The sequence below is a fragment of the Octopus bimaculoides genome, chromosome 27 (assembly GCF_046866305.1).
Source record: "Octopus bimaculoides isolate indiv1 chromosome 27, ASM4686630v1, whole genome shotgun sequence".
NCBI classification, from domain to species: Eukaryota; Metazoa; Mollusca; class Cephalopoda; order Octopoda; family Octopodidae; genus Octopus; species Octopus bimaculoides.
This window is the reverse complement of record NC_142954.1, coordinates 12,060,747-12,085,885: the sequence shown is the minus strand read 5'-3', so window position 1 is coordinate 12,085,885 and position 25,139 is coordinate 12,060,747. Positions and strand designations below refer to the sequence as shown.

Sequence of the window (25,139 nt, the reverse complement as noted above, 5' to 3'; positions counted from 1 at the left end):
TTCTTCATTATATGAAAGATAAGTATCTTGCATTTTTGTAAAAGTTCTCTTCATTGTATGTGACATAAGATGACTGTATTTCTGTTGACTGATGACTGATTTCTTCGTTATATGAAGTAATTATATTATTATTTTCACTTAAAAAAACTGATTTCCAGTGTTTGCTATAACTATTAACATATGTATACAAATGTGAACACACACACACACACACACACACACACACACACACACAAACACACCACCCACACATCATACAAGCATGCGTGTGTTTGTGTTTTATGCCAGGTGTCACAAACACTAGATGAAGCTCTGAAACATACATATAATATACATGTATGTGTATAATATATATGTATGTATATAGTTATATATATATATATACAAATATTTATGTGTGCATTATATAAATATATACATATATATACATAAACGTATATAGATATATATGTGTGTATGCATATATATATATATATATATATATATATATATATATATATATATATATATATATATATATATATATATAATATATAAATTTAAATAAGGGTGAAAAATTGAATCTTAATTTGATTAATATTAATTTAAAACCAGTGGCCTAGCATACATACATATATATACACATATATATACATATATACATACATAGACACAACACATATACATACATACATACATATAGACACATAAATACACACACACACACACACACACGCACACACACACACACTCACACACACACATATATATACATACATACATATATGTGTATGTATACACACACACACACACACACACACATATGCAAACCATGCTACATACATCTATATAGAGTGAAAGAAATAGAAAAAAAAATTTCTTAGTGTCAGCAAAGTTATGTCCCGAAATACACATGTATGCTTACCTGTATATACATAATCCCAAATATTGCATAGACACTCCCCGGCACGTATGTAAACACACAAGCGCACGCACGCACACACACACGCACACACACACACACATAATAGCCTTCTATTTTGTTTACTTTATTTCTGTAGCTGGTATCAGCCCACATCAATGCTTTCATTTCCTACTATATATCACCATGCGCACACACATACAAACACACACACACACACACACGTGTGTGCACACACTGGATTAGGGTTTTACAAGAGTATCAGCTAGAAGGAGATGTTTCATTTGTGCTGACTCATGGTTAACATTGGTATATAAAGAGACGAGTGATATGAGAAGAATTCAGTCAGAGAGGATCTGAGGGTTTTTAGATACGCAGTGCCTTTGGAAAATTTAGGGTGGAAAAAAAAAAGTACATTGATTAAAGTGAGCAGAACTAGGAAGATAGATCTATACACAGACTGATATAGAGATAAGTAGAGTGATGTGTTGATGGGAAGAGAAACAGGCAGGAAGTCAGACAGGTAACTAGATGAGAGAGAGAGAGACAGATAGATAGACAAACAGAGAGACAGATATATAGATTAACAGAAAGACAGATAGATAGACAAACAGACAGACAGATATATAGATTAACAGAAAGACAGACAGATAGACCAACAGAGAGACAGATAAATAGACAAACAGAGAGACAGATAGATAGACAAACAGAGAGACAGATAGATAGACAAACAGAGAGACAGATAGATAGATTAACTGGTAGATGTGTAGACTGATAGACAGAACGATTGGTCAGAATTGAAAAAAAAAAAGAGAAAAGAAAGAAGGGCAGAAGAAAGAGATAAGGAAAATAAGAAGTAAAGACTCAGTATATCATACAAACACATATGACAGCAGATACATTACACACACATACACACATATGACAGCAGATACATTACACACACATACACACTAAAAAGACAAAGGATCAAACAAGTTATCCGACATTCCATTAAACAAACAAACCAAAAAACATACCAAAAGACATGGCATTGTTTCGTCATCAGAAGGAGTCACTGTTTCTCTTGTGTTTCATATTATGGTCTGTTTTATTCAATTTTCCAGTCACGTTCTCTTTCCCTTCCGGAGCTCCGAAGAGCTCTTGTTTTGACTTAATACCACATCACAGTGCAGGTGGACCCCAGCAATCGACCAGCCCCTACCGAATTGTCGCTGAAGTCACTGACACACCACAAGGAGCATTTGTTCGAGGTAATTACTACTACTACTACTACTACCAATAATAATAATAATAATAATAATAATAATAATAACAATTATAATAATTATAAGGCGGTGAGCTGGCAGAATAGTGAGCATGCCAAGCATACTCAGTGGCATTTTATCTGTCTGCAAGTTCTGAGTTCAAATTCTGTCGAGGTCGACTTTGCCTTTCATCTTTTCGGGGCTATTAAAATAAATACTAGCTGAGTACTGGGGTCGATATAATTGAGTTACCCCCACCCCAGAATTTTTGGCCTTGTACAAAAATTTGAATTCATTATTATTATTATTATTATTATTATTATTATTATTATTATTATTATTATTATTTTATGTTTGACTTTTGCTTTGCATTTGTACAAGTTGGATCCAAGTCTCACCCAGAGACCTCAAGAGACAACAAGTTAGAAGTTCATGTTGGTGTTATGCCTAGGGTACCATATATTTGAATTTGTACAGTGTTGTTCTAGATAATGTTTTAAAATTTGAGATCACATAGACAGTATTTTACGTAGGATTTATTATTATTATTATTATTATTATTATTATTATTTACATTATTATTATTATTATTTACCTTATTTACATTGGACAGATATGTGTCCTCATCTTGTTTGTTGTTACCACAACGTTTCGGCTGATTTACTCTCCACCCTTCATCAGGTGTCCTGGTAGAATTTTGAACCCAACCCTAGGTTCTCATTCCTAAGGTATTTTTTTGCTGATGTTGTTGTTATTATTATTATTATTATTATTTATTCAAGGCACTGCCTGGAATTGAACTCGCAATCTTGGGGTTAGTAACCCGCGCTCTTAACCATTATACTATATGTCCGCCTAATGTAAATAATGTAAATAATATACACAATTCCTCATTTCTAAAATATAGAACAGTATTATTATTATTATTATTATTATTATTATTATTATTATTATTATTATTATTACTAACAAGAAGGGCACGCTTGGTCTTAGCTCTGAAAATTTCCAAACTTTTCAGAGTTTGTTAAGATATTTGTTATCTGTTTAGGAGAACTGACCCCAGTCGAAGGTCACCATGCATCATGAGGATTGTATTGTCCTAGTATTTCTGTCCTTTGAATTCCTTTTATTTCATTCCAAGTTACAATATGGTCGAGAAATGGATCGGTCTGGTTACGGAGACAAATCGACGAGCAAATTTCATATCTCCGCATCTTTTGATTTTCCTTTAAATCACATGGTACCCATTTATCAAGCTCTTTGGATTTTTCCAATCGCATGCAAATGGTTGCAGGCAGTTTTCTCGCTAACTTGAAGTTCTTGAGTGGTTTTACGTGGATCTTTCTCAATGATGGTCTTTAATTGACCGTCATTGATGACAGGTGGGTGTCCACTGTGCTCACAATCTTCAAGTCTCAGGTCCCAACTGTGAAATTGTTTAAACCATTTTCGAGGTGACCACTCACTGGTCATTTCGTCACCAAATGTTTCGTTCATATCGCGAGCAGTTTCAGCTGCTTTACGTCCTTTTTTTAAGTTGAATAGCAAACTTGCTTGAATATCACGCTTTGACAGATCCATTTCAGATGACTGTAACAACGGTGAAAAAAAATCAATGTTAATTTATTGATGCATTTGGGAAAGTCTATGTGTGTATTATCAGACAGCTGCAAAAAAAATGTTTTAAAAATATTCAAAACTCTGAAAAATCTGGCACAAATTCTCCATGGTTCAAAACGTTGCTTACTTTTTACTCAACCTGATATATATGGTAGACTAGCAGAATAAGGCTTTGTGGGATTTCTTCTCACTCTAAATTCAAATGCTACCGACTTCCACAAAATTGTCAAGGGGGAATTTCAACCATGTTTCGTGGCCTGCTGCCACAACAGCTCCTTTATAGGATCCAGTTAGCTCAAGACATCATCAGGAGGAACCACATCCTGTTTCGGCCCCTACTCCTCTACCATTTTGACATGGCAGGGCCCCCCCTTTCGGAGGTGTCTTCAGCTCTGGTGTTGAGTGCATGTCTTCTTTCTTCTGTTCCCTGGCCTATTCGATGCAGCATCAATGAGTGTCAGTGGCCGACTGACTGTCTTGTCAAATTTCCCTTTAAATACCTACTGCTAGGCTCCAGCAGGCTGCCCATTATTGCTATTAAGCGGAATTTACATGTAGGCTGACCAGTCTTACTTAGAAATAAGTGAAGAGGTGGTGTCCCTGAATGGTTGGATAGAGATAGCAAGCAATTACATTGCTTCTGTCACATATTACCTACCACCTGACTGTCATGTCTTGCCTTAGTTGTCATCTGACCAAATTGGCTCAACCGCTTTTTCACTTCTTGAAGGAGGGACATGCTCCACTGATCACAAGATTTATCTGCTGAAAATTGTGATTTTATCTGCTGTCAATTTCCTATACATGGAAGACTCAAGTAAACTATGGCTGTTGATGTACAGACATACATTTCGATTGGGTCATCCTGAGAGATTTTAGACGATGAAAGCAGAAGTCATCTGTCAGGCAGGACAATAGACTTCAGCTAGACATATTCATGGCTCAGATTTATCAATTGTACATTTTTGTTCATATAAATATGAACTGCCATTGCTTGGTCAGGGTGCATTGAACAATAACATTTTTCACTTATATGGTGGATTCTTTACCAGTCTTAACAATGAGCATTCCGTCGTTTGATTCATGATAGGTAACTGCCTAGATTTGAACTCTCTTACTCAGGTTCCCAATTTAGAACCATAGCCTAAATATATTTCCATAAAGACACGAGCGGCGAGCTGGCAGAATCGTTAGCATGCCGAGTGAAATGCCTAGCGGTATTTCATCTGCCGTTACGTTCTGAGTTCAAATTCCGCTGTGGTCAACTTTGCCTTTCATCCTTTCGGGGTCGATTAAATAAATACCAGTTACGCACTGGAGTCGATGTAATTGACTTAATCCTTTTGTCTGTCCTTGTTTGTCCTTGGGCAATAAAGAAATATATATTTCCATAAAAGACACAACCAGCTCTGTGAACCTAATTATATCAACATAAAATGTATGAACGCCTGCGTAAATGTTTTTCGATCAATCAGTATTGACTGACATATAGAAATTAAGAGAGGTTAACTTTTAAAAAATAGTTATGTAAAATCTCTCCAAATTGTATTTCTGAAGGTTCCAGAAGCTTTGCTAAGTGTTATAAACAGATTGAGCCCTTAGCGCCACCAAAGATGCTGCATGGAATTTTGTCACTTTGTTCCATGATATTTGCTCTCATTTTCTCCCACAAGTTTCTGCATACTTTGTATACCATGTTTGTCAAAGGATAATAGACATTGTCCTGTAATGCCAACATATATACATACATATCTATATAACTGTTGCTAATATATATATCTATATACATTTGAACATCTTCCTATATAATTATCTGCCTTGTTCTATTAATAATAATTATGTACATGTGTCACATGAGTGTTAACTAAAACATTATTTTTGTCTTATATATTGCAAAGTTTTAAATATTACATACAAGCTGGTATGTTTTACAATAAATTCAATTTATATATGACGGTTACCTGACGGTTAAATATGACGGTTACCTGACCACAACAGAATTATGCTGCTGTGGATGCCACTGGATGACAGACATCTAGTGATGATGTTACTCCACACTTTCCAATCTATGGTGCTGGCCTTTGCATGCTTGAGCTCAATGTTCTACAACTTCAGGTCTTCCTCAACTTGTTTCACATATCATCTTTGGTACTCTGTGCAAGATTCTCCAGGTTTTGGGTTGCTGCTGTCACAAAAGTTGATGTGGTAGTCTTCCAGTGCTCACCCTACAGTCGTGGCCAAACTGCTGTAGCCTGCACTGCTGGACTTGGTCTTCAATGGTCAGCTAATGCTGTTGGTATTGTTCTTGGATGTTGTTGTTTGAGATTTGGTCGTGTAGAGATACCAACAAGCTGATGAAGGTACAAGGTACGAAGTACAAGGTACGAAGTACAAGGTACGAAGTACAAAGTACAAGGTACGAAGTACAAAGTACAAGGTACGAAGTACAAAGTATGAAGTACAAAGTACAAGGTACGAAGTACAAAGTACAAGGTACTAGGCTAGAATTTGTGGGTGCAGACAACAATACTTGGTGGACACTTCAATTCATTGACTTTGTAAGATGAAAGACAAAAGTAATCCTTGAGAGATTTTAATGTCCTGAGTTCAAATCCCACAGGAGGAAGCTTCACCTTAAAATACCTATAAAAAAAAACATGCCAAAAGAAAACAATGGAAAAGCAATGAATGACATAAGAATCATGCACTCATTTTATTTCACAGGTGGACAAAAACTGTTATGAGAAGCAACAAATGAGAAAGATTATTTGTCTAATTGAAGACTTAATGAGAAACTATGTTAGCCACTTGTGTCGACTTTGTCAACACTTGTATTTGTGTGTGTCATGTGCTTCAGTATGTCTCTGCGTGTTTGCGTGTACATATTTGTGTTGCCATCTCAAAGTGTGTGTATCTGAGTGCAGATGTGTGCATCTGTGTGTATGTGAACAAGAATGTTTACTTATATATATATATATATATATATATATATATATATATATATACATGTAGATGTATACATATATATATATATGCATATATATATGTACATATATACATACCTATATATACATATATATATATATATATATATATATATATATATTGGCGCAGGTGTGGCTGAGTAGTAAGTAGCTTGGTTACCAACCACATGGTTCCAGGTTCAGTCCCACTGTGTAGCACCTTGGGCAAGTGTCTTCTATCATAGCCTCAAGCCAACCAAAGCCTTGTGAGTGGATTTGGTAGACAGAAACTGAAAGAAGCCCGTTGTATATATATCATCATCATCGTTTAATGTCCGCTTTCCATGCTAGCATGGGTTGGACGATTTGACTGAGGACTGGTGAAACCGGATGGCAACACCAGGCTCCAATCTAATTTGGCAGATTTTCTACAGCTGGATGCCCTTCCTAATGCCAACCACTCAGAGAGTGTAGCCACTCAGAGAGTATGTATGTATGAATGTATGTATGTATGTATGTATAAATGTGTGTGTGTATGCTTGTGTATCTGTATTTGTCCCCCCAACATCGCTTGACAACCGATGCTGGTGTGTTTACGTCCCCATAACGTAGCAGTTCGGCAAAAGAGTAAGATAGAATAAGTATTAGGCTTACAAAGAAAAAGTTCTGGGGTCGATTTGTTAGACCAAAGGCGGTGCTCCAGCATGGCCGCAGTCAAATGACTGAAACAAATAAAAGAAAAGAATATATTTATGTACATACATACATACATACATATATATATATATATATATTCAGTCCCACTGCGCGGCATCTTGGGCAAGTGTCTTCTACTATAGCCTCGGGCCGACCAAAACCTTGTGAGTGGATTTGGTAGACGGAAACTGAAAGAAGCCCATCGTATATATGTATATATATATATATATATATATATATATATATGTATGTGTGTGTGTATGTTTGTATGTGTGTGTTTGTCCCCCCAACATCGCTTGACAACTGATGCTGGTGTGTTTATGTCCCCGTAACTTAGCGGTTCGGCAAAAGAGACCGATAGAATAAGTACTAGGCTTCTAAAGAATAAGTCCTGGGGTCGATTTGCTTGACTAAAAGGCGGTGCTCCAGCATGGCCACAGTCAAAAGACTGAAACAAGTAAAAGAGTAAAAGAGTATATATATATATATACGTATATATATGGTGGTTGTCTACTCCTTATGCAGAGTTTGACCACTTCCTGTACCTACACCTTAGAACCATCATGGCATCTGATGTGGCTATTTAAACCAGACAAGGTATTGAAAAGACACCCAGATAGATTGCATATCCGATTTGGACCACCAAGAGCTGCAGATAAGTTCTGATCATTGTGGATCTTAAAATGTTTTTTGAGGCCTCTGTTACATTGGCAAACCTTCTGGCATACACTGCATTCAAAGGTGTGTACAGACATACAGGCAGAATAGCTGGCGGAGGTTCGTTTTCCATGGGTTCACAAATGAGATTTGAGCCCAGTTAAAGACAGGCATGGTCTGTCACAAACTGTACACAAAAAAGGTCATTGTCATTCCCCTTCTCGATTGTAACATTCTTCCTTAGATCTCTTTTGAGCCTTACATGCATTATCCTGGCCTCTTCAAACACTTTCACTCCACTCCATACTTTTGTTCGCCATCCAACTCGATCCGAAGCAAGGGTTTCTATGTCTTCTGGATCCATTCCAAATGACTTCATAGTAGTCCTTATGCCGTCCTTAAACCTTTTTTTTAGATTTACGCCGATAGCATTTCCCTCTGCAAGCTCACCATAAAACAGCTGTTTCGGCATGTGTTCACCCACCATTCAAACAATATGGCCACACCATCTCAATTTGGTTCCTCAAAATCATAGCTTTAATTGTGGTGATGCCTGCAAATGCAAGAACATCTGTGTTTGGATAAAAGAACTCCATTTAATGTTTAAAATGCGATGAAGGTATTTTTGGTGGAATTGTTCTAACAATTTAAGATACCTTTCATAACAAGTCCATGATTCACAAGAATACAACAGGGATGGTGAGACAAATGATTTGTAAAGAGCCAGCTTTGTATTCTTATTTATATATCACTGGCATCAAACGCATGACTCCAAGTCACCAAATGCTTTTGCTGGCCTTTGAATTTGCAGATGTATTTCTGTATCATCATTTTGTACAGATAGATGAAGGTAGATAAACGAATCAACAACCTCAAGTAACTTACCCTTAACAAAAGTTTTAGGGGGCAGTTACAAACAGACACCACATGCAGGTTGATGCATTACAGCTGTCTTTTTCAAGTTGATGGGCAAGCCAAAATCATCACAAGCTGAGTCAAATGCAGATACAAGAGATTGCAGACCTGTTTCAAAATGACTGACAAAATCGTAATCGTCAGAGTATAAGAGTTCCCTCATGAGCTCATGAGGTAAGCTATCCCATTCCAGACACCAAACCGTCACTCAAAAACTCTATAAATTGATCAAATATCACTCCGGTGACCGACGTGGAGTAGCTCATTCATACATATAAAAAAAAAAAGAGAAGTAAAGTATGATATGTGATTTGAAAATGTAAATAAGAATTAAATATAAATAATATATATAAATAGGAAATACTTATTCTATCGATCTCTTTTGCCAAACCGCTAAGTTATGGGGACGTAAACACACCTGCATCAGTTGTCAATCGATGTTGGGAGGACAAACAGACACACAAACACACAAACACACACACACACACACACACATACGACGGGCTTCTTTCAGTTTCCATCTACCAAATCCACTCACAAGGGTTTGGTTGGCCCAAGGCTATAGTAGAAGACACTTGCCCAAGGTGTCACGCAGTGGGACTGAACCTTATGTATATATATATATACACACACACACACACACACACACACACACACACACACTCACACAAATATACATGTATGTCTGTGTGTGTGGAAACAACCCAAAATAGGTTTACAAGAGCTCAACACTTGACCTCTATAGAAATAAAATTCAAACATTGTTTGGTGGCTGTATGGAGTGGGTGTAGGGGTGAATGCAATATTTAATTACTGTCAGGTGTGAGATCGCTTGGTGATGGAAAGGTGATAGAATGGTGATGGTGTAGTTGGTGGTAGTAATGATGATGATGATGATGGTGAGGAAGATGGTATGGTGGGTGAGATGGTGGTGCCAAAAAGGAGAAGTGGACGAACAGGACGGACATAATTAGAAAAAGACAAGAACAAAAGCAAACAAAACATACCCGCATATACACACATGTCCAGGAAAAAAAAGAGAGAGAAGGAAAAGATATAAAACAAAAAATAAAAAAACAACAGCAAAAAATAAGAAAACTAGAAAGGAAGAGAGTAAGAAGGGGAAGAAGAGTGAAGAATAAGCAATATCCACCTAAAATAGAGGAAGAATTAAATCTCCATATTTCTAATATAACTCTTAACCGGGATGGAAATTTCAGGGAGAAATTTTGCGATTCCATTTGGATTTTAAATTGAAAAGTTCTTTATCATTATTAGCAGGAGTGGCTGTGTGGAAAGTAGCTTGCTTACCAGCCACATGGTCCCAGGTTCATTCCCACTGCATGGCACCTTGGGCAAGTGTCTTCTACTATAGCCTCGGGCCGACCAAAGCCTTGCGAGTGGATTTGGTAGACGGAAACTGAAAGAAGCCCATCGTATATATGTATATATCTCTCTATATGTATGTGTGCGTATATGTTTGTGTGTCTGTGTTTGTCCCTCCAACATCGCTTGACAACCGATGCTGGTGTGTTTACGTCCCCGTAACTTAGCAGTTCGGCAAAAGAGACCAATAAAATAAGTACTAGGCTTACAAAGAATAAGTCCTGGGGTCGATTTGCTCGACTATAAAGGCGGTGCTCCAGCATGGTCGCAGTCAAATGACTGAAACAAGTAAAAGAGTAAAAGAGTAAAGAGAGAGTATTTGGAGATTTTTCATTTTTTTGTTCTTGGTGGGGGAGGATTTACGAATAATGATAAAGAATTTTCTTAATGTCAATTTTAAGAATGTTAATGTTAAATTAATATGTTTCTTAATATGTAATAGTGCTATGTAGAAGACTTCTTGGCAGACTTTTGGAAAAGCCGTCCCACTTAAGTTGGGATTTTTCTATTTTTCACCAAGGATTTTTTATCTTATATTTTACTTTTATGCATCATGCCCTTCTAAAGAATGATCGGGGCAACCGTTTTAAACATCTGATCCCATCCCATGTTCAAACTGATCAGATCCAGCCTCCCACACCTACTCTACAACGTCACAGTAAAAAATAAACAATCACATCATCAAAATCTCATAGCTACAGAATAATGCATGATTAATTCAAAACAATGTGAATAAATAAGAATTATATTTGAGAGAGTAGTCTGAATGCTACAGGGTTAATGGCAGAATTTCCTTTTCTAAAAAATACCTGTGTTCTTCAAAACTTCTTCACAACATTCCATCTTTTCACAAGCATCAGAGTGCAAAGGACTCCTCATGAACGCAGGTTCGTGAGATGGTTGTGATCTGTAAACAGTTTTGAGTAACGATGTGCATGTGCACACTGGATTCGTAAAATGGGAGCGAATAAAACATAATGCACATGTCAAAACAAAAGGAGAGAAGAATAAAAACGCAATGTCAAACAAGTTATATGATGGTCTGTATGTCATATCTGACACCACTATTGTGCAGTTTTGCTGCAATTTTCTTGTTTAGTATAACCCCTTCTTTCTTTCTTTCTTTTTTCATATAGTTAATTTTTTTCATCCCAAAATCTTTCTCCTTTTTTTTTACACTTTTTTCCATTCAACACAAGAAGTAAAAATGAAATGAAAAATAATAGTCGAACCACATTTACCTTACGTTTATGAATTTTATAGGGATGAAAAAATTTTTTTGTTCCATATTATTGCCATTCTTATTTCTATATGATTCAGAGATAAAATCAAAATTTATTAAGACTTATCTGATCTGTTCAACTGAATATGAGTTTAGGCTATCCATGTTGCTTTTTTTTTATTGAGCCAATCAGTTTCGATTCACAGGCACAAAAACGACCCTTTCCTCTGTCAAAGGAAAGGAATATTCATGTAGAAAATATGCAGACAAAAATGTTCCACAGTTCTATATTTAAGAGATGAGGAATTATTAACATTATTTACATTATTTACATTTGACGGATATTTGTCCTCATCTTGTTAATGTCAAGATGAGGACAAATATCCGTCAAATGTAAATAATGTAAATAATGTTAAAAAATGTTCCATGTTTAAACCATAATGAAGAAAAATTTCTGCAACTAATTCATTCATCTGCATAAACTATAATCTCTGGAAGAATGATTTGAATGATTTTTTTCCTAATGTTTCAATACCTCCTAATTGTTTTTTCAGTCCGTTAGCATCTTACTTCTTCAGGCTTCTCTTAAGAAAACTCATGCCATTGCATGGTACTTTCACTTTCTTTTCAAAATCCTTGTACTTCAAAAGTGTTCTAAAACTATATATATTTCATTATGTGTTTCATTACCCTCAGAAATTTAGTTCTGGTGGTATATTTGTGGTTTTTACTTTTTAGTCAGGTCATTTTCCATCTGAGGTAAATCCGTATTAATGTGAAACTGTTCTTTTTTTTTTTTTTGTGGGACAGTGGAGTGTTTTAGTGTTAGGGCATTCAAGTGGAAAACAACTCTAATATGTGATGCATTCCATAAGTTTTGAGAAACACAGACACAAAGAAATGCACTGATAGATATCAGTGTTACATGCCAGCGGGACGTATAAAGTGCCTTTTGAGCATTGGGCCTCACAGAGGCAATGACAAATGACCGACACCTTTGGCATTATGTACTGCTTGAGAAGAAAACCCCTCAAGCCAAGTGAAATCATAGTCAAGGCAGATACTGGTGTCACGCAACTGGCACTTATGCCAGTGGCACATAAAAGCACTCATTACACTCTTGGAGTGGTTGGCGTCAGGAAGAGCATCCAGCCATAGAAACCATGCCAAATCAGACTGGAGTCTGGTGCAGCCCCTCAGCTTGCCAGCTCTGGTCAGATCCTCCAACCCATGATAATGATGATACAATGGGCTTCTTTCAGTTTCCATCTACCAATGCTTTTTCACAATGCTTTGGTTGGCCCAGGGCTATAATAGAAGACACTTATCCAATGTGCCACATGGAGGGACTGAACTCGGAACCATGTGGCTGGTTTAAAAAAAATTCTATTTTCCTGTTTTGCTATATATAATGTGTATGCTTGCATGCATATATATATGTGTGTGTGTGTGTGTGTGTGTGTGTGTATATATATATATATATATATATATATATATATATATATACATATATATCTGTAAAAATATGTGACACTTATTCGGTAGCCATGATAAAACTCCGAGTTTCAGATGCTGGGGTGGGAACCCATGCCAATATCTCTTCAGTTATCCGGCCATCGAAAATTCCTGTCTGTGCGCTTAATGAGGTCTGTAATTTTCTCCAAAAGTTTCTTAGAGTATAGTTCCTAATCGATGTAGTAGGCATCCATATTCAATTCTTCTGTGGGGGCGTGGGTTCCCACCCCGGCATCCAAAACTCGGAGTTTTGTCATGGCTAACGAATAAGTTTCACATATTTTTACAGATAAATTCCTCTATTTGCATAATATCGAGGTCTCTTTCTTTCTTTTGTTGTCCTTTCTATCAATATATATATATATGTGTGTGTGTGTGTGTGTGTGTGTGTGTGTGTATATATGCATGCATGCAAGCACACACACTAATGTGCATGTAAGTTTGCATTATGTATATGTATGTATTTCAGGTGTCATAACAAGCAGCGAGGCATTCAAAGGATTCATTCTGCAAGCTCGAAACCTGGCTGCTGGTGCCCCTGTTGGTCAGTTTGTATGGTTTAATCAGGAAAGCGCCAGGACTTTGGATTGTGTCCATCCCAATGACACTTTGACACATCGCAACATAAATGAGAAGCAGAAAATACCTTTTATTTGGACGTCAGACCAGAACAAACCAGAAGTTAAACAGATTCAATTCCAGTAAGTTTTAATTACTTTGGTTGGTTTCATTTGCTGTTACTCTTTTACTTGTTTCAGTTCTTTGACTGTGGCCATGCTGGAGCACCGCCTTTATAGTCGAGCAAATCGACCCCAGGGCTTATTCTTTGTAAGCCTAGTACTTATTCTATCGGTCTCTTTTGCTGAACCGCTAAGTTATGGGGATGTAAACACACCAGCATCGGTTGTCAAGCGATGTTGGGGGGGGGGGACAAACAAACACACAAACACACACATACATATATATATATATATATATATATATATATATATATATATATATATATATATATATACATATATACGACGGGCTTCTTCCAGTTTCCGTCTACCAAATCCACTCACAAGGCTTTGGTCAGCCTGAGGCCATAGTAGAAGACACTTGCCCAAGGTGCCACGCAGTGGGACTGAACCAGGGACCATGTGGTTGGTAAGCAAGCTACTTACCACACAGCCACTCCTGTGCCTATGTTGTTAAGGATCTACAGACATTAGGTCCTACAGAGGGGATGACAGGGGACCAAGACTATTGGTGGGTTTGCTGTGCTTGAGAAGACATGTCAAGCTAAATAAATGCGTGGTTGTTCTTGCGTAAAGGCTTGTTCCTTGCATCCCATTCCTGCTGAGCATTCTGTCTTACCTCTATGGAGACCGTCAGAGGAATAAAAGATAACTCAATACTGCATGAGCACACATAAATGACCTATCTCCAGCATGCTTGAAGTGCCGATACCTTCAAAAAACTACCAAAAACTCCAGATAAATATGCACATGGCTGAAAGCATGCTAGTGAAAGAATATTAAAAAGACCTCACATTAATTTAATATATATATATATATACATATATATACGCATACATACATACATATATATATATACACACACACACATATATATATGCATACATACATACATGCATATATATATATATATATATATATATATATATATAACAAATGATAAATGAGTATATGCATAAATACGTATAGGTATGTGCATACCTACGTCTACCTGTATATATAGGTGCATATCTGGGTACAGGACATTGCAAACAAAACGTAGACAAGAAAATAATAATAACCAGAGTACAGAAAACACACAAGCCACATAGAGAACATTTTCCTTCATCAGCTACCCCCATTTTAACACTGGCGTTTCGAAGAGTACATACATACTCTTTAACTTGTTTTAGCCATGCGGCCATGGTCATGCTGGAGCACCACCATGGTCTTTCTGACTTCCTCAGTCAGAGTGTTTCACACCATCACTCCTGTATGTGCCTTTGTCCCAGCTGTTGGTACATTTGGTGCATAAGGGAGTTTGACTTCACTGCCCTCGTCTGTACCTTCAAAACAAGTACCACTAAGAAACTATAAATATCATGTAGGGAGTAACAATAATAACTTCTTAAACCTATAATATTACCCTTAGTTTATATAAAGAAAGATTAGTATAAAATATGAATGTCCCATAACTTAAATATTCCTTTAGTCGATACAAGACATCAGTCGTTTATTGATATTAGCTAAATAAGTAAATATATAATTTTTAGTCTAATATATTTTGAATTATAATACTTTGTCTAAAAATCTTCTCTATTGGTGTTAATAAGCTATATACACTTTACCATAGTATTAGTAATTAAGCTATTTTATTTCCTCTTCTATGGTGTTCTGCCCTACTTGATTATTTTATTTTATTTCTTTATTATTTTATAATTAGCCTTTATTTATTTATAAAATTAATCTAATTTTTGTATCTCAATAAATTCATAATTAGCTTATATATAACTATACTGGTATATTCACTACTTATTAAAAAACTGCTTAGATTATAATTTTATCAGCGAAAGACTTTTTGTGTTGGAAAATGCTACTCTAAGTCTATGAGAATTTATAATCGAATAATATCTAGAATTTTTTGGAAAGTTCTTACTAACCGCTTCACAGAACTGTAAAGGAAGATTAGATTTAATTTGTCTTCCATACAGAATAACAAACCAAATAGTTTTGCTGGCACCAGTCAAATTGTAAGTGGAACTATCTCTAAAGAACATCGTATTCTCTTGAGAATGAAAAAAATGGGCTTAAATAACGGTTGTCTCCCTTATACTGTAAAACGACCTTACTCTGTTTTGTGTTTGTGTCTATATCAAAATTAAATTCACTCTTCTTATTACAACTAGATTTCATGTCGCGATTAGTAGATGTAAGGTAACTTTTTCTTTATACCTAAGGCAGAGTTATAAAATTCAGCCTTGTCGTTAAAAATGTCAACATTGGCGGATAGTTTAGACAATCTAACTGAAATATTTTTAACTAAATTCTTAGTAATTGCTCTAGCGTGATTACTGGATGGGCTAATTTACTTGAGATTGGTGGATGGTTTGTGGTATGGGAAGTACGAGTTATCGTGCAAATAAAGTGTAATATCTAAGAAGTTGGCTTTAGTTACATCGTCTTCAGGTTTCGTGTGTCACATAGCTAGCTAGAGGCGATGGCTTCTTGGAGCTAATTCACGGTAGCTTTCGTCCTAATTTTGGGACTGCCATGTTGGCTTGGCAATAACTATTAATTTCCAGTACCGCTGCCGTAGTCTCCTTTAGAGAGACTTAGAAATATTAATAACTCTCTCTCTCTCTCTCTATATATATATATATCAGTTTCAGCTCAAAGCTGTGGCCATGCTGGGGCACTGGCGTTTTGCTACACTGTTATTATTGAGAGCCTCCTCTAATTTGTCGCATTTGGTGAATAAGGGACATTGATTCCACTACCCTCATTTGCACCTCTTGCCATTAGGTAGGTTCATCTGGGACTCCAGTTTTGATTTGAAAACACCTGCATCCACTTTGTGTAGGTCCCTCAGGTTCTTTGGGAGAATATTAAAAAGCTGTGGGCCCCTGAAACCCAAACTGTTGCAGTAACTGGTCCTGAAGTGTGATGGCATTGCTGGGATCTTTGGCACTGTGCAGTGGCAACCCACTCTGGCATTTGTGTAACTTTCCATGCCAAACTTTGGTGCAATCCCTTTCAGGATCTTCCAGATGTATGTTACTGCATTTCTCTACCATCTTCGCTCCAGGGAAGAGTCTTAGCTCTTTCAGCCTATCGCAGTAGCTGAGCTGTTGCAATGAGACAGTGTTCTTTGTGAAGCTTCACTGGATTGCTTCAAGGTCCACTGGTCTATTGACTGAAACAACTAAAAGATAAAAGAAGTGGTTTATAAGTCCAGCTGGTTATTATTATTTTTTTTTTGTTTACAGAAAAACAAAGGAGATTATTGTGAAATGCTTCATGGTTCATTGACTTCTTGCCAGAGAAGAAATGTTCATTGGTCTTCTTGAGCAGAAGAACAGCAGTACATTGTGGGTCTATGCATATACAGGTTGTCCACAAAGTCTGGGTACATGGGGATTAGTAGTAGTTGGCTGCGTCTCGTGTTTCCGAGCTTGCAATCCAGTTCGTTTTCCTGGGTGTTTGAATCGCAGATGGCTCTGCAATCCAAGGGTTTCATGAAACATACGGGGACATTGTGGACAAGGGATAGAAGGGGTTGGTTTGGGATGGAGAAGGCGCTGCTTTCTCTCCCGTCTCTTGAGTTCAGCTCCTGCGACTCATAACACATACTTTAAGAAATTATTATTTCTTATATTTAATTGTTTATGTTATGATTTTATTTACTCCATGTACTCAGACTTTGTGGACACCCTGTATGTGTGTGTGTGTGTGTGTGTAGTAATAGTAGTAGTAGCATTAGTAGCACTTTCCCATATGTAAGAGCAGTGCTGCAATCTAAATCTAAGGTGATTGTGCATAGTAACAACAACACTGATCGCCCAAAACTGTGACCATCCTGTATTTTTATGTGCATTTTTCAGCAGGACAACAAACACAACTTATCCTTCCTCTTTTGGCATGGTAGGGATGATTTGTGGCTGATTTCTTCCAGGCCAAGTGAGCACTTAGAAGTTCTCTCTTAGCTTATTGATTGATATTGTTTAACTCCCAGGTCAGCTCTGATCTAGGAGACCTATGGGCAAAAGCCTTTCGGCCATGACCATCCCATCCTTTCACCGTGTACAATCAATGCAAATGCACATTTGTACAATACAAGATTTATCTTCCAAACACTAAAGGATTTCATGAATTACCCTGAGGAAAAAGATAAAATAGTATAGTTTGAGGAGATGGAGTCACCGACATTCAGTCATGTAATATTTGGTATCCGATTCTATATTATGTCTCAAATTGGTGATTAGTAATGTCTAATTATCTTGCCTGTTTTATCCTGTATATTTTCTGCTCTGTAGGGCGACTATAGTGAAATCATACGAGCAGTTTTGGACAAACATTCATTCAGACATCATCAATTTGAAGGAAGATAAGTCACCAGATTCAACTTTAATTCCAGCGAAAGGAACAGATACAGGTACAGGTACAGGTACAGGTACAGGTGAGTATTCAAACTACTGGCCTCACAATCAATAACGAAGTTTCTATAAGGTGTTAGAGTATGTGAGTATAAGCTTTAATTTATACGAAGTTGGTTCTGAAATTTAGGACAATGAAATCAACTAAAATATGAAATTTCATTTGGGCACAGGCAAGGCTGTGTGGAGGTGCAGGTGTGATTATGTGGTAAGAAGTTTGCTTCCCAACCACATGGTTTCAGGTTCACTCCCACAGTGTGGAACCTTGGGTAAGTGTCTTCTACTATGAGGAGACCCCCTTCGGTCATGAATGACCATGGGATTGCACCTACTAGAAAGTTACCCTCTCAGGCACAAGTCCGTGCAAGGTTGTTTATGGAAGACCAGCAGTCACCCTTGCATACCAGCCTCCCTTGTCCAGGCTACTGATGTTATCCAAGGGAAAGGCAAAGGCTGATGCAGCTTGGCACCTGTGACGTCACAACTCATTTCTACGGCTGAGTGAACTGGAGCAACGTGAAATAAAGTGTCTTGCTCAAGAACACAACACACAGCCTGGTCCAGGAATCGAACTCATAACTTCACAATCGTCAGCTCGACACTCTAACCACTGAGCCATGCGCCTATTACTATAGCCTCAGGCCAACCAAAGCCTTATGAGTAGATTTAGCAGAGGCAGAAACTGATAAAAGCCCACTGTGTGTCTGTGTTTGTGTCTGTGCCTAGATCAAAAATCAGTCCTCACATATATGCCATGGAAACGGGGAAACCGGCCCCATAAGTCTATGAGTCAAGAAGGAACTTTTTTTAAATTCTAAACTGGTGCACTGTCTTCAAATGTTTAGTTGAATACTTATTTCAATCAGGTACATATTTTATTGATCCCTATTTGTCAAACCACTAATGAAATAATATACAATCTGTCGAGTTAATTGAATTTATTTTTTGTCCTATATTCTTCAGGTGGGACTCCTCATGATTCAAACCATGATCAACATCAGCAGGAGAAGAAACCAACATCGAAATTTGTTGGGAAGAAAACTCATCTGCATTCAACATCAGTACCTGAAAAGGAACACAGAACAGGTGATAAGGTGGGAGATGACCAACCACCATCTTCATCTGCCACCCAACCGCCATTTCAACAACTTCCACCCGTTTTGAGGCCACAGCAGAAACAACAATGGGAACAAAGGCAATGGCCTCAGAATTTCCCTCCCATCTCTCATCTACCTCAACAACATCCCAGCCACCTCCACTACCACCACCAACAACAACAACCACCAAATATGTGGATTGAACCAAGGTGGCCTGTTAGAACAAGTCATGGTTTCCCATCATCTGGTTTCTCTCAGAATTCCAGGCTAAATGGCCAAATGCCAGGAAACAGGTGAGATTCAAATTATAATCTCTGATATTGTTCTCTTCATCATGATGTGTGTTCAAATGTTACATCTTCGAAATAATATAACCTCATGGTGACCTTGTTTTTTTAATAATGAGACAAGCAAACCACAAGGGAGATGAATGAGGTAACAAATGTTAGCTAGGAAGAAATGGCACTGGTTGGAGAGAACAAGAAATTAAATGACATATACTAGAGAATAGCCATAAAGTCATGAACCATCCTGCAATATGTGAAATTCCTAACATTCTCTTTCTTTTATCTCTTTTTACAACTGCCTATATCACTCACAAACCAATCCTCATTGGATGGAGGGAGATAATCAACAAGGTGGGGGCAAGGTAACGGTGTGGTGTGGGATTTGGCACAATCAAGTAATCGGACCATTTTATTTTGAGGGCTCTGTGACAGGTGATTCATACCTGGACATGCTTGGCAGCAAAATAATGCCTCACATGCTTTCTCTTGGAAGGGAAAACCCTGTCTGGTTTCAGCAGAATGGGGCTCAACCCCATTATGCATTAGAGGTTCAGGATTTTCTGAATGAACATTTTCCAGAGAGGCCAGTACCGCCTGACTGGCCTTCGTGCCGGTGGCACGTAAAAGCACCCACTACACTCTCGGAGTGGTTGGCGTTAGGAAGGGCATCCAGCTGTAGAAACTCTGCCAAATCAGATTGGAGCCTGGTGTAGCCATCTGGTTTCACCGGTCCTCAGTCAAATCGTCCAACCCATGCCAGCATGGAAAGCAGACGTTAAACGATGATGATGATGGCTCAGGCATTGCGGGCCAATTGAATGGGCACCATGGTCACCAAATTTAACTCCCATGGATTTTTCTTCTGGGGCTACATTAAATCCCTTATGTATTCTGAAAAGATTTGTGACCAAGGACATCTTCAAAGAATTGTTGAAGCATGTGAACAAGTCAACAGCAATGGAAAGCTATTTTAGAGGGATCAATGCAATTTCAAATTCCGTATGAACACTTGTTTAGAGCTACATGGCCAATACTTTGAACATTTGTAATGGATTGCCTACTTCATTGCTAATAAAGCATACTTGATATCTCCTATGGTGTGTGACTTTGTGGCCACCCTGTAGAATATTTCTAACTTTTGGGCTGGTCTTCAAATACTTTTTGCTAAATTTACCTCTGCTGAGTCACATTCAATATTTATTATATTATCATGGCAGCAAACTGGCAGAATCATTAACACATTGGGAGAAATGCTTAGTGGAATTTTGTTCCTGTTTATGTTCTGGGTTCAAATTCCATCAAGGTCAATTTTGCCTTCCATCCTTTTGGGGTCAATAAAATAAGTACCAGTTGAGTACTGGGGTCGATGTAATTGACTTGTGCTCTCCACCAAAGTTACTGGCCTTGTGCCAAAATTTGAAAACTATTTATATTGTTAAGGTGGCAAGCTGGTTGAATTTTAGCAGCATTTCGTTCATCATTACATTCTGCATTCAAATTCCACCAAGGTTGACTTTGCCTTTCATCCTTTCTGGATTAATAAAATAAATACCAGCTGAATTCTAGGGTTGATGATAAATCTAAAAAATAAATACCAGCTGAATTCTAGGGTTGATGATAAATCTAAAAAATAAATACCAGCTGAATTCTAGGGTTGGCTGGCTCCAAGTTGTATAGATGTTTAACACCAGTGGCAGGGTAGACAAATGTTTAGTGTGGAGGTAGGATAGATAGATGTTTGGTGTAAGGGTAGAATAGATAAGTGTTTAGGGTGGAGGTATGGTAAATAAGTGTGTAGTGTTGGGTGTAGGGTAGGTAACAGTTTAGAATGGGGTGTAAAATAGATATTTGTTTCATGTGGAACTGAGGTAGATAGGTGTTTAGTGGAGATGGTATGGTCAATAAGTGTTTACTGGGGGAGGGAGTAGGTGAGTGTTTAGCTTCGGGTACACACCAAACATTCATCTACCCTACCACCCAAGCTAAATATGATGCCAACATGTAAATATCTACATGTTGTCATCTATTACATGATGACAACATGTAAATTGGTCACTAAACTTGCTAAAGACAGCAGTCTTATCCTATATTGGATAAGATAGTCTGGAACATGCTGTTCATGAAAACAAGATTATAATGACTAGAGCACCTTTGGTCACAACAGGTCTGCTCAGAAAATGCTGATCTGGTTTTAAAAAAAACAGTTTTCTATAACAACATCAACAACAATGAGCCAATGAAAATACCTTTACATGGTCACAACTTGCAAGAAATAGCAGCAAAAATCTCTTGGAAAATTCAAGACTGGAATAGGCCTGCAGAATCAGAGATAACTTAGAGTTAACCACCAAACATTTGTTTAACTGAACCAAACTCATCACTCCATTTGTATCACTTAATTTCACAGGTGGAGCGGTGTCTTTCTGACTTCACCAGCAGATGGCAGCTCTGTCGGCTTTCAGAATAATGATCCAATGGGCAGTTGGTCCTTCTCTCCTGACAACCGTAAGTCTTTCTTTCTTTCTTTCTTTCTTTTGGGCTTAACTCTTGAAGAACTTATAGGGGTGCTGTTGCGACATAGGATGTGTATTGGACGATTTTATAGCCTCAATCTCTCCACTACTGAAAGGGTATATTATTTATTGACCCTGAAAGGACAAAATAATATGTGTTGGAACTCCGTCGCTTACGACGTCGAGGGTTCCAGTTGATCTGATCAATGAAACAGCCTGCTCGTGAAATTAACGTGCAAGTGGCTGAGCACTTCACAGACACGTGTACCCTTAACATAGTTCTTGGGGATATTCTGCATGACACAGTGTGACAAGGCTGACCCTTTGTATTACAGGCACAACAGAAACAGGAAGAAAGAGTGAGAGAAAGTTGTGGTGAAAGAGTACAGCAGGGTTCGCCACCATCCCCTGCCGGAGCCTCGTGGAGCTTTAGGTGTTTTCGCTCAATAAACACTCACAACGCCCGATCTGGGAATCGAAACCGCGATCCTATGACCGCGAGTCCGCTGCCCTAACCACTGGGCCATTGCGCCTCCACAAGGACAAAAATAAAAATAAGCATTACTTAATTAAGGTTTGAACCTTGAAAGCTGAGAACTAAGACAAATGCAGCAAAGTGATCTATCCAAAGCTCTAACCACATTTGCCATTTTATCTCTTTGCTTATCCCTCTCTCTGCTTATCTGCCTGTCTGTTTCCTCTTTTCTTCACTTTTCTGTATTTCTTTCTTTCTATTTTATTCCTTTTTCTCCCTTCTTTTTTCTCTTTTCAGCCAGACAAGTGATTTGGCTGGAGTAATCTCCCTTCCATCTCCACTGATTAACAGGTAAGACTTAGAAACACTTCATCAACCACACTTCAACAACAACAATAAGAACAAATATATGAGGAGTCCACTGTGTTTTTTTCTTGTACACGGAAAAAAAGATGCAATTGCCACAGCTGAAATGTCTTTCTTTGTGGATTTGTGACAGGGACAGAATCTATATATATAAAACTAAGAATGTCTGTCTGTATGTATGTGTGTATCAATAAAACTCGAGAACTACCCAACCGATTTCATTCAAATTTTGAGTAGAGTATAATCGTTATCAATTTATTGTGAATTGTATGGGTTTTATCTGCTATAAAGTGGCCATGAAATGCGCGTAGTCAATACTTTACCTTCAATTTTATTAATCTACTAAATGTTTAGCCTAGTATTTTATGGATTTTAATGTATTTTATACTTTTCTATTGGATTTTATAGATTTTTAAATTAGTATTTTATAGAGTACGTTTTTCTGGATGGTGATTGGTCTCCTTCATTGTGTGAATTGTATATCAGTGGAGGTTTGAGAAGACTTGTCACTGAACCTCAGGATAACATCTCTGCTTATTAAACCAACATGTAAAAGCTTTTGTATAATAATAATAATAATAATAATAATAATAATAATAATAATAATAATAATAATCTCTCAACACATGGCTATGATGCTCCCCCACTACTTCTGCTCGTGATCAGAGATGCACATATCGTCAGCCACCTAGGGACATGCTCAACTGGTTAAGGTCAAACAACTAACAAGCAAATCTGTGGTATTGAGCAGAATATTTGCTGTAGCCCATCTTTTATACCAAGACTACAGCAAATATTCTGCTCAATACCACCGATTTGCTTGTCAGTTGTTTGACCTTTACCAGTTAAGCATGTCCCTTGGTGGCTGATGATATGTGGATCTCTGATCACAAGCAGAAGTAGTGGGGAAGCATCATAGCCATGTGTTGAGAGATTATTATTATTATTATTATACAAAAGCTTTTACATGCTGATTTAATTAGCAGAGATATTATCCTGAGGTTCAGTGACAAGTCTTCTCAAACCTCAACAGATTGACAATATGGGATCTATTTTAAAACGGGGGCCACATTTTTCATTAATGTTTTACGTAGTGTTTTTGGTACCAAAAGACTTTCAAACTTCGTATACTTATCTATTTTGTGTTATAGAACAGAAAAATATTTTTGTATCCGAATTTATTTCATGTAAAAAATTGTCTTATTTCAATAATTTCAACCAATCACTGACAAGTATTCAGTTGTTTATGTTTACTCCTTTGGCTGATTAAGCGATGTAAAGCGTATTTAATCTCCATACCTTCGTTTTATTTGCTATTTTCATTTTAAATTTGCTTTAACCCTAACCTAACCCTAACCCTAACCCTAACCCTAGGGTTAGGGTTAGGGTTAGGGTTAATTGTTTCAGAATCGTTTGTTTATGTAGTCGGCACTTAATGTATATCGGCTGAATGGACGTCAGTGATTGGTTGAAATTACAGAAATACGACAACTTTAACATGGAATAACTTATGGATTTCTTTTTTTTTTAAGAAGACTAAGAGAAAAAGATGTTTTATATGACACATTCTACCAGTGTTCCAAGTTTCAAAGTGTTTCGTTAATGAAAAATGTGGCCCCCTTTTTAAAAAAGATCCACAATATGTCTCAAATTCAGCAGCAGTAAATAGTCATAGCAGCAGTCGTAGTAGTAGCAATACTGTCTTTAACCGCTTTTATCATTACAATTCTTTCCAGATGTCAGGAGAGCAAGAATGGTATGAAGTTTGACAATGATTCGCTCTTTGGATAACCTTAACTTCTGATGTTTGACTGGTTACCCCAGTGGAGAGAGGAACATTTCCTTAGGACTACAGTAAGGGTGCCAGAAGTCAGCACCAATAACAAGAACAACAACAAAATAATTGTCAGAAAAACAGCTACGACAGCAATAAGAACAATAACTGCAACAATCACAACTACGTCAACTGATACAATACCAACAGCAAAATGTAATAACAAAGCAAACAGCAGAAACCTGTAGCTGTCACTGAAAAACAATAGCAATAAATAAACGATAATGACAAAAGAAAAAGTAACAATGAAATTAAAATAATAAAATAACTACACCAACAATGATGTCAGAAAA

The 25,139-nt window shown here is 37.3% G+C and overlaps 1 protein-coding gene across 1 annotated transcript; it reads left to right on the top strand.

Annotated features, from left to right (window-relative positions):
* Positions 1–1,133: 1,133 nt before the first annotated feature.
* On the top strand, positions 1,134–25,139 carry LOC106874773 (uncharacterized). Its single transcript, XM_089343143.1, has 7 exons — positions 1,134–2,154; positions 13,592–13,823; positions 18,155–18,297; positions 19,238–19,664; positions 22,066–22,163; positions 22,944–22,997; positions 24,749–25,139. Exons 1-6 carry the CDS (start codon positions 1,929–1,931, stop codon positions 22,967–22,969), a joined length of 1,152 nt encoding a protein of 383 aa, XP_089199269.1. The 5' UTR covers positions 1,134–1,928; the 3' UTR covers positions 22,970–22,997; positions 24,749–25,139.

Bases quoted from the DNA above. Each gene is read 5' to 3' on its own strand.
- LOC106874773 (XM_089343143.1), top strand. From the start codon at position 1,929: ATGGCATTGTTTCGTCATCAGAAGGAGTCACTGTTTCTCTTGTGTTTC. The intron at 13,824-18,154 runs GTAAGTTTTAAT...TCTGCTCTGTAG, and splicing joins GTTAAACAGATTCAATTCCA to GGCGACTATAGTGAAATCAT. The intron at 19,665-22,065 runs GTGAGATTCAAA...TTAATTTCACAG, and splicing joins GGCCAAATGCCAGGAAACAG to GTGGAGCGGTGTCTTTCTGA.